Here is a 13,721-nt window from a genome sequence, read left to right as displayed (position 1 = left end):
AAAGTTTGCACTTTTTTTGGTTCTTGTTTAGTTTTCATAATTTTGATAGCTTTTACCAATATTTGCATTTACCAAAATGTTGTTTTACCTTCTTTGATGCTTTCTTTAGTTTTTAGTTATTTTTGCATTATTTTCCATTGAATTTGCTTTTTTTTTACACACATTTTAGATTTCACATTTATAAAGTAAAATTTTTCATGTTTAGTTTTTGTGTTTTTTACACAGTTTTTAGCATCTCCGTCATTTTTAGCTTCTGTTCTGCTGTCTTGAACTTTTTTTTCATTTTTCATTAATAATTTAGCATTATTTTGAATTTAGAATGCTTTTTTTCCACTTTGCTAGGTTTTAAATTGTACTTTAATGAAGTTAAACTGGTCCTTATTTAGGTTTTGTGTTCTTTATAGCTTATAGCATTTTTTTAGCTGGTTTTCTGCTTTTTTTTAACGTTTTTTTTTTGACAATGTAACATAACTTTACTTGATTTATCCTTTTTCTCCCAATGTTTTCAGCTATTTCCTGTTAAGATTTAATATTTTTCTTTCAGACGTCAGTCATGAAATGAAGTCCTTTAGCTTTTTGAAAGAAAAACATTGTAGACTTAAATATATTTTATGTAAATTTAAATTCATAATTTGATTTAAAAACAAAAAAACAAAATAAAATGTAATAAGAAATACCTAAAGGTATGTAATAATGCACGTGTAACAATAAAGAAAAAAGGGTTAGGGTTATCATTCGCTGCTTAAAGGAGATTTGGTTAAAAAAATGGCTGAACTGAAACCAAAACGAACCAAAAAGTGTAAATGAGTGTCGTCTTGTCCGTTTATTGAAGCGGTGGAAACGGTTTGATCCCCTCGGAGAGGGAAAACTGTTTGCTGTGACGCGCAGCGGTCCTCCTGGTGTCAATGGAGATTGGTTTAGATGGTGTTAGCGATATAAAAGGTCCAGATGGGAAAAGGAGCCTCTGTTTATTCTGCATCGATGTCATCTGTCCTGGAGGTAAACACGCCACATGAAGGCCCTCTGCAATTTCACACGCTGATTGCGGCGTGGGACAGAAACAAACAAGCTCGCTGGGCGGTTCTCCTGGGCGTGTGCGCGCCACTTTGCATCCCTGATTTAAATCTCATTTGCCTTTTCCCTGATTTGAGCGCGGCGGATGTGGAGCCGAGCGCCGGGCTCTTTGTGGGAGAGGGGAGAGATTCTCATAAACAGAGCGTTTCCCAGACAATGAGCATGTGGGCGTTTGGCTTTAGGCACGTTTGGCGGGATCAAATGACTTACAGAGAGAAGAAAATTCTGTCGTTTATGAAATAATCCCCCTATACTTATTTCATCCGCGTCCTCCTCTGGGCTCATTTCGGCGTTTCCTCTCATCTGCAGCGCCGCAGCCGTTAAACAGATGGAGAATCTGGGTTCAGTGGGTGCTGGAAGATAAACCGACTTTGTTGAGGTACCAATGCGTGATGGGATGAACCGCTCTCCTGTCCTCAAGTTTAGGGCTATGAGGCGTCCATCATGCTGGATCAATGTCACCTGACTCGGCTGAACGTTGAATTCCATTGTGGTCCTAATGGATGTTTGGTGTTTGTGCTACCATGTGAGGGTTCAAATCCCTGAGAGTAGGACCTGTGTACGTCAGACCTGCTGTACGGTTTAAAAATGACGGGAAATAAAGACTTTGTCCCTGATCCCTACAGACCCACACTGATGGAAAAACGGGTTTTTGGTGTTCTTGAGGCATTTGTCTGATGATGGACGACATTTAGAAAGAAAATGAAGATCAAAACTGCATTTCTGAGTTTTTCTGTATTCAAATCGTTTTGAATCAGGAGCAGAAGAAGAAATGCTGTTGGAAAAAGATTGTCTTTGTGGTGTGGAATACATGCTGGGCGGGGCCACAAGCTGGATGAAATTTTCTCACGCTTTCTTCTGGATTGTGGGCGGAGTCAGACCGGTCTACCCGCTCCATGCTGGACTGTGTTTGACAGAACAGAAGAGCTCGTCTGACCGCGATTGTGCGATTGATCAAGCAGACTCTTAGACCGCTGGTTGCTTGGGTTACGCTGGTCGCCAACGCTCCAAAGCTGTGACTGACGGCGTCAGAGTCTGAGGATTGTGCTCCTGGATGGAGTTTTGTCAGATTTGTTTCCTTGGTTCTTGCCGTTTCTGTTCACTTCTGTCCGTCACATGACCAGGTTGAGGTTGTTGATCTTCCACAGATGATCCTGTTGGAGAGTCTGGTCTTCAGTTCTTCGTCTGTTTCTCTCTTCTGTCTTCTGCCATGTTCAGGTTTACTTATTAAAGATTTTAGTTCCTGACACCGTACCTGGGCTGCTACATTTAAGGTCCTCGTCCTCGGGCTCCTGCAGCGACGCCAAAACTCTCGGTTTAAAACGGAATCGGATGTTCAACCACTGAAGCAATGGTTGCATCCCTGCGTTTGCATGTTTACGCTGAAAGTGTCAAACGTGTGTTGAGCTAACTTTAAGAAGAATTTATTAGAAGGGTCGTCCTCCTGCTGTCTTTTCAGACACTTGCTGCTGATTACCTGGATAGGGTGTGCGGGGGGGGGGGACAAAGGACAGCCCATCAACATGTTTATGATGCCTTTTCGTTAAGGTAATGTCTGTTTTTTAATGGATTAACTTGAATGCGGAATGTTTCATCACTTAACCTACAGGTTAACCTTTTTTTAATGACACTGTTTATGATTTGAGTCAAACTTTTGACCTGGCATCTTTTTGTGTTGAAACGTTCAGACTGGCGTCACGAGCTTAAGGACAGGTGTGTTTGTAGAACGCCTCAGCAGCCCCTTTAGAACGGTTCTGATGGCTCCTGCAGGAACCGGGTTCTGGAGGGTTCCAGCTCCTCCGTGAGACGGGCGCGTTCAGGCCTGCAGTCGGTCCAACGCTCGGCTGCGTTTGTGTGTCTGCGTGTGACGGCGGACGACAGAAATAGAGACGAGATGAAGAAGAGGGCGAGAGAAAGAGATGCTGTCAGCTATCTTCATCCTCTCCCTCTTCCTCCTCTGTGAAGCAGATGTCCAATTCAGGCTATTTAAAGCCGGAGTGATGCGGCTGCTGAGGCTGTTGCTCCGCATTCCACTTCAGAAAAACCAGACAGCTTTTGGGAACCTGGATGTTTATCCGGCTGCAGAGAAAGGGTCAAGAATTGAGCCGCGGCTCTTTCTTTTTTTCTTTCTTTTTTTGCCAACATGACTTATCTGATTAATACTGCAAACCCTGGAAATAACAACACCCCCCCCCCCCCCCCCCCCGCGCGCGCTGTGGCAGAGGCTCCGCCATCCCAGGCAATTGTCTGAAACAGCTCTGATACTTTTCTCCTTTTGGGATCATCTGCTTTTCTCTCTTTTTTTTAACCCCCAATGAGCTTCTCACAAAAGGAGGGACTTGGCTGCAGCCTGGACTATCTCTGCCAGGATGACGTATCTGCTGCCATGTCATGGGGAGGGGAGAAGAACAGGGAAAGAAAGCTGTTATTTACAGGATGTGGTGGTGTCAGACAGGAAGTATGAGCTGACTTTTGGGGGGGGGCTTGGAAAGCTGCAGAACAATCCAACTCTGCGGTTATTGTGCAAAACCATCATCTCATAAAGTCCGTTTTCATCCTCAATGGTCATTTTTATCAACACAAAGCGGAGAAATGTTTGGTTTTCTGGGAAGAGCGGCTGGGATCTGACCTCCCGCGTGCGCGCTGCGGCTGCGCGTGCAAGCGCGCCCGGAGGAGACGCGTCTGCTGAGCGCAGGCTTCATGCGGGAGGGGGCGGAGAGACTGCGCGCGCGCCGGAGAGAGAGAACACAGAGAGAGAGAGAGGGGGGAGAGCCGGAGAGCCGTGACAGCGCTCATCACCCACTCAACAACAGGACGGGTCGCATCCGAGCTCGCGCTGTCATCCGCAGACGGACTTTACAGCCTTTTGCGCCGCTTTTTCTTTCGACCTTTTCCCGCCGCGCCCCCTCCCTGTCCCGCCGCTGCCCAGCCGCTCGACCATGGTTTCTATAATTTCAGACCTGGACCCCCTGAAAAGCTGGAACGTGTTAAGGTAAGCGCGCGGTCAGCTGCTCCACAGACTCGCGGGGAGCGGAGCGAACGCGGGGGGGGGGGGGGGGGGGGGGGGGGTGTTGGTGTTTTTTTATTCTTTATTATTTATTTTTTAAATCAGGGCGGGACGCCGCGCACGCGGGAGGTTGTGGCCGCCGCCCGCTTCTGCCTTGTTGCGTAATTACGCACAGTTTGTCCGCAGAAAAAAAAAACCCGCTGCGGGAGCCGCACTTTCTGACCCGCTCTGCGCTCGTGCGTGTTACTGGCTGACTGACCCCGTTACAACGCTTCATCATCATCATCGTCCCCATCGCATCTAAAATCCATCCCACAAGTAAGAACAACCCCCCACCCCAAAAAATAAATAAATAAAACTGATGTGGCCCCTCCAGGAATTTGCACTCGCCGTGCACGCGCGTGCGCGTTGTGACACCCCTTACATTTTTGTCTCCAGAGCTGCAGAAGCGCGTTTACTCCGCTTATCAGGACCGGATCATATCTCATTTCATGTTTCTCTGAGGTCAGAGGTTAGCCCTCACTGCCCCCCCCCCCTCCATCTCATAGTGTCAAACAGCTGTTAGACTCTGGCAGAAGGGCTCCCCCCCCCCCCCCCCCCCCAACCCAGCCCCGCCATCAAGCTTCCTCTCAGCAGAAGAGCTTATGAATTTAAAGGGTGGAATTTAAAAAAAGGCCTGAATATTTCAGCTTTTTGATAAATAAATTATTATTCCCACACAGACCAGCGCAAATTCTATTTAAAAAAAGGAAAAGAAAGGAGACCAAACCCCAGAGACCCTCAAATTATTCTCTTAGTGCTTCTTCCTCTACTGTCTTTTGACACTCTCCCTCTGCGTGCCCCCCCCATCCCACCATCATTCTCTGCTCATCCGAAATAGAAAATGAGTGGAAGAATGTGGAGCGGGCATATTTTAACAGGACCAAAGGGGGGGGGGAGATGATGTCATTTCCTAACATGCAGAGATGCTGTACCCCCCCCCCCCCCCCCACACACACACACACACGCACAGAGTCCTCTGCAGGTTGGAGCGTCAGGATAACTTGTTAGTAAGCGACCTGCTGACCTGCAGCTCCGTTTGCTCCTCGGGTGAAAAGGTCATCGAGGAGCCAGAGGGCGTCGTCCTCCGTCTGACTGTTCGCCGCGTTTAACCTCACTTCTGTCTGTCTGGAGGCAGCGGCGGGGGGGGGGGCTTACAGAGCCTCTCTATGGGCGATGCATCTCTGCCGAAAGCTTGGAAAACTTCTCAATAATTGAAGAATCCAATGCCTGATCTCTCATAGCTTCCGACTTCTTCGCGGAAACTTCTCTGCATCTGGGATTTAGGAAAATCCATATTTAATTTTTGGTGGGGGGGGTATCAGGCGGTCCACACTCTGACGGACGTGCCGCTCGGTTTGTCCACCTGCAGAAAACACTTCTGCGCTCCATCCTGCGCGCTCCGAAATCCTCAGCCGGGATGAAAACCTGCAGCCTGACCTTTGACCCCACAGCTTTCGAACAATTCGATCCGGTCCGGACGTCGCCCTTTTTGCACCGCCTCGTCACCAGAACGCTCGGCTGGAACCTCGTCTGATCGGGAGTCTGTCACGTTTTTAAAAACAGACGTGTGTGAGAAAAGTTCAGCGACGTTTCCGCTTCTCTGGATTTTATTTACGAATTTTGCTTTGATGTAGCTTAAGATGGAATTTTCTTATTCTTATCGTGTACCCCCCCTCATTGAAGCTGCTTATACTTCTGCCAATGCAGCATTCAGCAGAAGGGAGTGACAAGTTCCTTCTAACTCAGAAAAACTTGATTATGCAGCCGGGGGGGGGGGGGTGTCATAAAACATGGGGGGGGGGGGGGTTTAACCATCAATCTGACTGACAGCTCCTCACAGACCCGATGATGCAAACCCTATCCAGAAACCTGCAGCTCACTTTCACGTTTTCAAAAGTCCTCAACGGAGCGGGAAAAAACCACCGGCATCTAAAACGTTTTCTGTTTTCGCTGAAAAGTTCTGCTTTGAGTCAGTGACGCAGCATCGTTGTCGACCTGGAAATGTTTTTGTGTTCTCGCACACACGCACACACACACACTAGAGCCACACAGCGCCGCCGCCTCCTCCTCTTCCTCCTGCGTTCTGCGGAGATCAGCAGGTTGGAGGCAGCTCCACCTTTGAGCACATCTGTGAGCTGGAGCTCGCTTTATAAAGGAGGCACAGCCTGGAGACAGAAGGGGCGGGGTTATGGGTTGGACTCCACCCCCAGCGCAGCACTGTAATCTGTGAAACCATGAATGAAATGAAGCGTTCTGGTCCAATGGAATGCACCTTTTTAACCCCTTCAGGCCTGAATTGATTTCTAGTTACATAAAAATGTTCTTTGGTTTTTTTTCCGTCGGACGGATTGGAGTCTAGGATTTAATGGATTGTTGGGAATCAGGGAAATACGACACCAAGGAATTACACTTTAAAAAATGACAAACTTGTTTTTGTCTTTATTCCTTTTTTGTTATTTCCTCAAAGTCAATGTATTTTATTTACAAACACACACACACATGCAATCCCCAACATGAAAAACACTCACGTGCGCGCACGCTCAAATGTTCCCACAAACACACATTTTTGCACACATGCATACTCACACACACACACATACACGTGCACGCCCATATATAAATGTACTCTGTTCTGGTCCTATCGTCAGTAGCGACACTCGACGCACAGAGACTCTTTGAATCCCACACACACACACACACATACACACACATGCCAACATGCCGGCGCCTTTAGAGACAGCAGAGGAAGTGGAGATTCTCTCTTTCACTTTAGGCATCCCTTCATTTTTGCCTTTTATTAAGCCTCCTCTTCTCCAGCCTCACTAGAGCATCTTCTCTGTTGAAGATGCTCGGGTGGAGACGAGAGGAAGTCGGGGGAGGGAGGGGTGGGGGCACAGCTCGTTTTTTTTTTTTTTTTTTGCAACCCAAAATGAGTTGGAGGGGTGGAGGGGGAGCCGAGATGAGAGGTAAGAGTCAGCAGAGGAAAAGGAAAACGTTGGCGCTCCGCCCGGTGAAAATAAAGGAAATAATCAGTGTGTGTTTTTTTATGACTGAGGGATGCTGGGAAACGGAGAAAGACGGCACCCTTGTGTCCTCTTCATATTATTTCCACTTAATGATTTATTTTCACATCAACAGAGCTGGCCGCGCTTTGAAAACGTCTTTTCCACCATTTAAATCCTGAAAATCCAGAAGAGGCATTCATCTGTGACGGCGTCAAACCGAACTGATAAACGCGAAGCGGGTCTCTCCTCTCCCACAATTCCACATTTCTTTAAGCACCCAGACCCCGGAGAATAAGACATCAAAGGAATCGTTACTTTATTATTCCATGTTTTACTCGTTAATGCGACACACTTTTGATTAGACTTTTCCTCCTGAAAGGGTAATTTTCTCATGAGAGCTCTTGTGATGCAGCATCTGGCCAGCAGAGGGCACTGTTAGCTAGAATGTACTGATGAGTTATGCTAATCAATGTTTGCTACCAACAACACCGGGCTTCGGTAAGCTAGCTTTAGGCTAATGCTAAGTAATTTAGTCACGAGAAAACGTAGTGGTGTCTGAATTTATTGATATATTTGGAGTTAAATTCTTGTTGAAGAATTTCTTAAATCACCCTCCAAGGTGCTTTTTTTTCACGTACCATGTTAGCATTAGCATGTAGCGGATAGCATTTGCATGTAGCCAATACTAAAGTGGCACAGAGCTTACTATTGTGGGACTGTAAGTAAACGTTTTTTAAAGTCAGTTTTATCAGAGAAACTTTACTTTGCTTCTTTTTTTTTAAATCCGAGGAAGAGATTTAGGATTTTTTTTTAATTTTGTCTTTTCCGTTTATAAAGTTTTAACATAATTGTCCAACATTTAATTAGCTAAAAGAAAGTGACATATCACCATTATGGTGTTGCCGTGGTAATATATCCTTAAATAAAATTCTGTTTTGAAGCCGCAGGAAATTATGGATAATATTCCTGAAAAGGCACCAGCTTTTCCTAAAACTTGTGTTTTAGCAAATATGAAAAACTTACCAATAAAAGCTGAAAACGTAATTTTACTGACTTTTATCTAAGCTGCACTAAACGCCAATAACAGTGGTTGCTAAGCAAAATGCGAAAATTAGCTTTATCGTAGAAACATGACATTTGGAACACTTTCTTATTGTCTTCAGATGTGAAAAAAATCGAATGGTTGCTATGGAGCATCACTTTTTTAGAGCAGCAATTCTAGTCTGTTTGATGTTAGCCTATTGTTTTATAAATTTACATTAGAAACTCTTTTAGATTTAGTATTTCATGTTAATTTTGGGAAACTCTGAACTTAGAGGCATTTTTTATCTTTCTCTTAGACATTTAAGAAGAAAAAAAGTTAAATGTCTCGGATAAGCATTTATTATTGGTAAAGATGTGTCCTTCTCAAATATCTCACCGTGAAGTGGATTTTTCCGGTTGCACGCTGGCAAACGTGGCCTTTGTGAGGCGGGTTTGTCATCTTTAAAACTTGCTGATGGCGCGTCTGAATAAACCGGACCGTCAGCAGCTTCACGCCGGAAAAGATCTGCCTTCGCCGCGGCGCCCAGGTAAAATGAATGACGGTGGCGTTCCTTTTCTTCCCCTGCTCGGATTGTGGAAGTGCAGCCATGAAGATGGTGACGCGGAGTGATGCAAACAAAAGAGAAGGGGCAAAGAAAAACGAGTGGACGAAGAGAGGGAGGCTTGTTTTCTTGAAGGAGCAGGAAGTACAGCCGATTGACTGGCGTCAGAAACGGTTCATGAAAGAACGCCAGCTGCCAAATCCACTGGAGTATATTGTTAAACAGTCAGGCAGTCGTGATGGGCGCCGACCGCCGCTTTGTTCTCGTGTTTTGTTCCAAAAAGTGGCTGTCACTTAAGCCTAAATAGACATGACGTTGGAGGAGTGACGGGGGGGGTGAACCAGAACAAACCCCAGAAAATGTCCTCAGGTATGATTCAGGCAGCTGAAAGAAAACAAACCGTAGCATGAATAAGAAATTGGATTTCCACGAGTGTGGCGTGCAGCGTTGTGTGTTTAATACACGTCACTCACGCAGCACTGAAAGTGGAACAGTGCTGCAGGGTGGAGTCCTCATGGCGGGAATGCTGGATGATGTAATAACCTGAGCTGATTCGCTCCAGACTGCGGGCTGTCATGTGCAAAGAGTGGGGTGAGGGGGGTGAGGAAAGCCCCATCTTCCCCGCTGACGCCGAACGTCACGGTGAAACTTTTCCAGACCGTTCCAGTCCTCGATTGCTCTGCATGCATTTCATTTCTGGAGTAAATTATTTATTTAACCTTTCAAAACATCCTCATCTAGTGATCCCCAACCGTTAGCGATCTGTGGCCACTTTCTGTGGCCACGTTCAGGTGCTTTTCACAAGTTTTCTCTCTTTGAGCGCAAATTTCAAACTCAAAAAGTGAATTTTTGACACCCACCAAAAAATGATGACATCACAGACCGCCAAAAAATGAAAGGATCAAAATCTCTTACGGGGCTGAAAATCTTAAAATCCATAAACCAAAGCACACATGTGAGGGATATCGTTATGAAATTATTATGGGATGGCCTCAGGACCTACAGCTTGGCGGCCAGTTTGTAAGAAAGTGTGAAATTTGGCGATTTTCACACAATATGGGGAAAGATACTTTTATACAATTTCACACACACACGTTGCCAGTACACCCAAATTTTGCTGACATTTGACTTCAATTAATTTAGGTTTTTTTATTTTTATTTTAAATAATAAGCAGATGAGTTATTCTATACTTAGGGCCACAACAAAATGAACAAATCTATGAGGAGAAAGTCGTCAAATTACGAAATTTATACGTACGTTTCTGCTGGAAATAGTTGTGATTTTACAAGGAAAATGTTACTTCTGTTAAATATAAATTGTTATATGTAGCTTTTACAATGTTTTAACAAAGACAATGCAACATTTTTTGTGTTATTTATGTTGCAGATGATTCAGAGAAATGGTTTGGGCATCACACCTCGCTGAAACTTTTATAAAATGTATTTCCATGAAATTACTCATTTTTTATTTTCAACAACTTTTTCCTTGTAAAATTTTGACTTTCTTAAATGATAAATATACAAATTTATTTTAGTAAAATGTTTTTTTTTGTGTGTGTGTGTAATTTTACAACTTTCTGAAATATGCTGGAAAAATAAAACGTACATGTGGAACGCCACTTTCCCGTCTACGACTTCATCCGGACGCCACTGCTGACTCCCCCACATTGATCCAAAGCTTGTTTTTCCAGAGCTTCTGGCTGGATTTCGACTAAATCAAACCAGTTCTGTTTGATTCAAACATGTTCATTTCAGGGTTAACCCAACTCACATCCACTGGAGACTCTTTTCTTTTCAACAATCCCCTCAAGCTTCATATTGTTTTTCAGCGTTTGATAGTTCGAACATTTTATTCAAAACTTTCCCAGTTAACAATCATTTCTGCCCTAAAGAAGGAAGCAAACGTGACATTAATGCTTGACATATCCCGCAGATTAGTGTTGGATCTGTTTTCTGACTGACTTATTTTTAGGATGACTCGCTGTTTACTTTAAACTCCCTAAAGAGACGGTTCATTGACTTAAAATGACAACAAACAACTGACAAGATGCTGAAACGCGTCTCATCAGCTGCTGTGATTAGATCGCTTCGTCTTTTTGTTCTGATAGTCTTACATCTCACAGTCGTTCTTACAGCAGAGGGTCAGAACATTTTCTGCTCGGCCTTGGTAGATTCAACTCGGGTGGCTTTAAAAATGAACAATTGTAGAACGTAAAGGTTTTCGGGGTCAGTAAAGAACTGTGTTTTGGAAACAAAATCGAAGAAATATGTGTTAAAGCGAGACTTATCCTTCAGTCAGAGATGTTTCCCCCTCATAATGTTGAGGTAAAACCAATATGAAGACAAACAAGTTGGGACTTGGACATTCAAACCTGAATTTACTTATTTCATCTCCAGACAGATACAACCCTGTTAAGGCCGAGGCCATAATCTTGTCTTTATTTTTACTTTATTACAGTGTCAGAAGTCTTCTCTTTTTTATTATCTTTTGTCTTCTGTAATTTCTGTTTGCAGATTTTTCTTTAATTGGCCTAATTGGACGATGATTTGGATGCTGCCTGGTTGTATTTGTAAATTGTTGATTTTTTTTTGTAAATAAATCCTGTCTTACTTTTTTCCTGCAGTCTTTGTAAAAGTTTTTTTTTTTTTTTTTTTTTTTCAAAATTAGTTTTTCTTTGTTGCGACCTTTTACAATCCCCCAGACTGGGGCACAGCATGACGTGGGGGCTTGTCCGGGATTTAAACCTGGGCCTTGAGGGTCATTTTAGAGTCTATGAAGACTTAACACCAGATGAAATGAAAATTAGTGGTCAGCACGGAAGTGTTCTGCTGCTTGCAGATGACATCGTCGTTTTGACTTCTCACAGCCACAACCTTTATCTCTCCTTGGAACAGTTTGCAGTGGTGTGTTAAGCTACCAGGATGAAATTCAGCATCGCCAAGGCTAAGGTCATGGTTTCCAGCTGGAAGAAGGGGGGAGGTCCCATAGGGTTAGGTAGTAGTTACTGGGTGTTGGATGTTTACAGACGAGTGAAGGATGTAGCGTTAGATTTACCATCAGTGCAGAGCTTGTACCCTCATGTTTTGTTGAAGTAATTCACTAGACGATCTTTGCTCCACCTTCATCTATGGCTGTGTGAATTTAAAATGGTTACGACCCGGGATGGGGTGCAAGTCTCAGCGGTCTCTAAACCCCTACAGGCAGAAAATAACGGATGGATGAAGGATAGATGGATAACTTGTATTGTTTTTCTTACAGATGCTTTTCGTACTCTTCTGTCTTCTATTGTTTTCCACTTCTTTTTTTCTTTTCTAAGTACATTTTTTAGTGCATTTTGCCAGCTTGCGTTTTACATAAAACTGGTGTCTGTTGCCATGGCAACCCCTAAGTGTTGGTGTAGGTCTTGAAAGCAGCACTGACTCGCGGCTAAACTTTCAACACTTTCCTCTGTCTGTCCTTTCATCCTTTCATTCCTGCAGCAGTTTCTCTGCATCACAGAGAACAAGAGCTCTTCTCCATTCAGACGATTCAGCTGCTGGTTTTGATATTTTATTTTTTTTTCCTGATCTCAACTGAGACTCGTGGATGTTTTTGTAATAATCACTCATTTTTGGGTGTGATTATGAGGACAGTTTTATTCTTTCCCTCGTCTCATCTTGTGGCCATTAACTCTGAAACATAATGACTACATTTCCTCTCATCCCTCGACGCCGCACTTCGGAAGATGATGCTAATTTGGACGAGGTGTTTGGAGGCCTCTGGTCCTCTCGCCTCATTCGCTGAGGATCCCCAGCGCACGACGACATTAAAGCCAGACTGAAGCGTGAACGTATGGCCGGCTATTAAATGGCAAATACTCACAGAAGAGCTCTTTTACGGAGGAACACATTTATGCTTAATAGCTCCAGGAGAAGAGTGATGGAAATATGACATTTTCAAAGAAAAGCCTCGCCGCTGCAGCTTCCTTTCAGTCTTTGCAGGAACATTTCTCAGTTTTTAAATCAGACCCTGCGTTTCCAACCATAATTATGCGACTGAGCTGAAGGAAGCATCCTGGGTGTCACGCACAGTTAACTCGACGTGTCCTGGGATTTCCAGAGCCCCCCGCCCCCTAATGGCTGCTTGAGGGAGGAGTTGATGTCATCAGCGGGCCACATGCTCAGCTGTGGGAGTCCCACTCCACCCTGGACCATTAATTTCAAGTGCTACTCACACTGCTGGCCCCCTGTTTTCCATCTTCCAGCCCCTTACCCTCCTTCCATCATCACCTTTGCGCACCCAGCCCAATTTCTGCGTTCCTCTGGCTCATTTTGAGCTGTAATTGGACAGGAGTCCCCGGGGACGTTCGCGAGTACGCCCCGCTGGCTGGCGTGTCATCGGGGCCACGGCGGGAAAGCAGCGCTCGCCGTCGGTCTAACACTCCCAAATCCACCTGAGTGAAGAGCCCCGGCACGCGCCGCGTGCGTCAGCGTCTCCAACCAGTCGGTCACTTCCGTCCTTTTATGAAAGGATGATATTACAATCACTGATAATTCTGCTTTCTACGAACCGTTTTAAGGCCTGAAGATTAAGCCGTCGTGCTACGATAGAACAACTTTACCTCAGAGACACTGGCCCAGCCCACTGGGCAATGTCGCCATGGCAACCACACACAGAGGGTCCCATGATTGTGGGATAAACTGTTGGCGATATTTAGAATTTCTCAGCTCTTTTTTTGGGGGGGGATTTCTGATTATGTGAATCACTGGATGTTGGTTTTCTGTTCCAAATCTTTGATTTAAACATTTTAGTCTTTAAAGTGACACATTTTCTCTCAGATGCAGTCAGCAGGTTGAACAGAGTCAAGCAAAGTTTGAAAGTTGTCATCGATGGAAGATGATTTGGACTTATTGGAGGCATAAAGAAGCAGCTAACATTTAAGGGCCATCATGCACGTTCAGGAAATATCATACGTTTGGTCTCGTAGTAATTCTTTTCAATTCGATATGAAGTTTGTTTCTTATTTA

General features: G+C 44.5%; 1 protein-coding gene across 24 annotated transcripts in view; it reads left to right on the top strand.

Annotated features, from left to right (window-relative positions):
* The window catches only part of celf2 (cugbp, Elav-like family member 2), a 274,640-nt gene that overhangs the window by 47,612 nt on the left and 213,307 nt on the right, over positions 1 to 13,721 (top strand). For 9 of the 24 annotated variants that reach the window (XM_078942003.1, XM_023952432.2, XM_078941988.1 and 6 more), the window contains exon 1: positions 3,700 to 4,066. The exons of 1 other annotated variant lie outside the window; for it this stretch is intronic. In XM_078942003.1, coding sequence (XP_078798129.1) covers positions 4,014 to 4,066 — 53 coding nt within the window. In that variant the 5' untranslated portion in view covers positions 3,700 to 4,013. Of the gene's footprint in view, positions 1 to 3,691; positions 4,067 to 13,721 lie in introns of those variants that run through there. 14 more of the 24 variants (XM_078941994.1, XM_023952431.2, XM_078941991.1 and 11 more) reach the window with 6 other exon arrangements.

This window comes from Oryzias latipes, chromosome 23 (assembly GCF_053564925.1).
Source record: "Oryzias latipes strain Hd-rR chromosome 23, Olatipes_Hd-rR_3.1".
Lineage (NCBI taxonomy): Eukaryota > Metazoa > Chordata > Actinopteri > Beloniformes > Adrianichthyidae > Oryzias > Oryzias latipes.
This window is presented reverse-complemented; position numbering and strand designations above follow the sequence as displayed.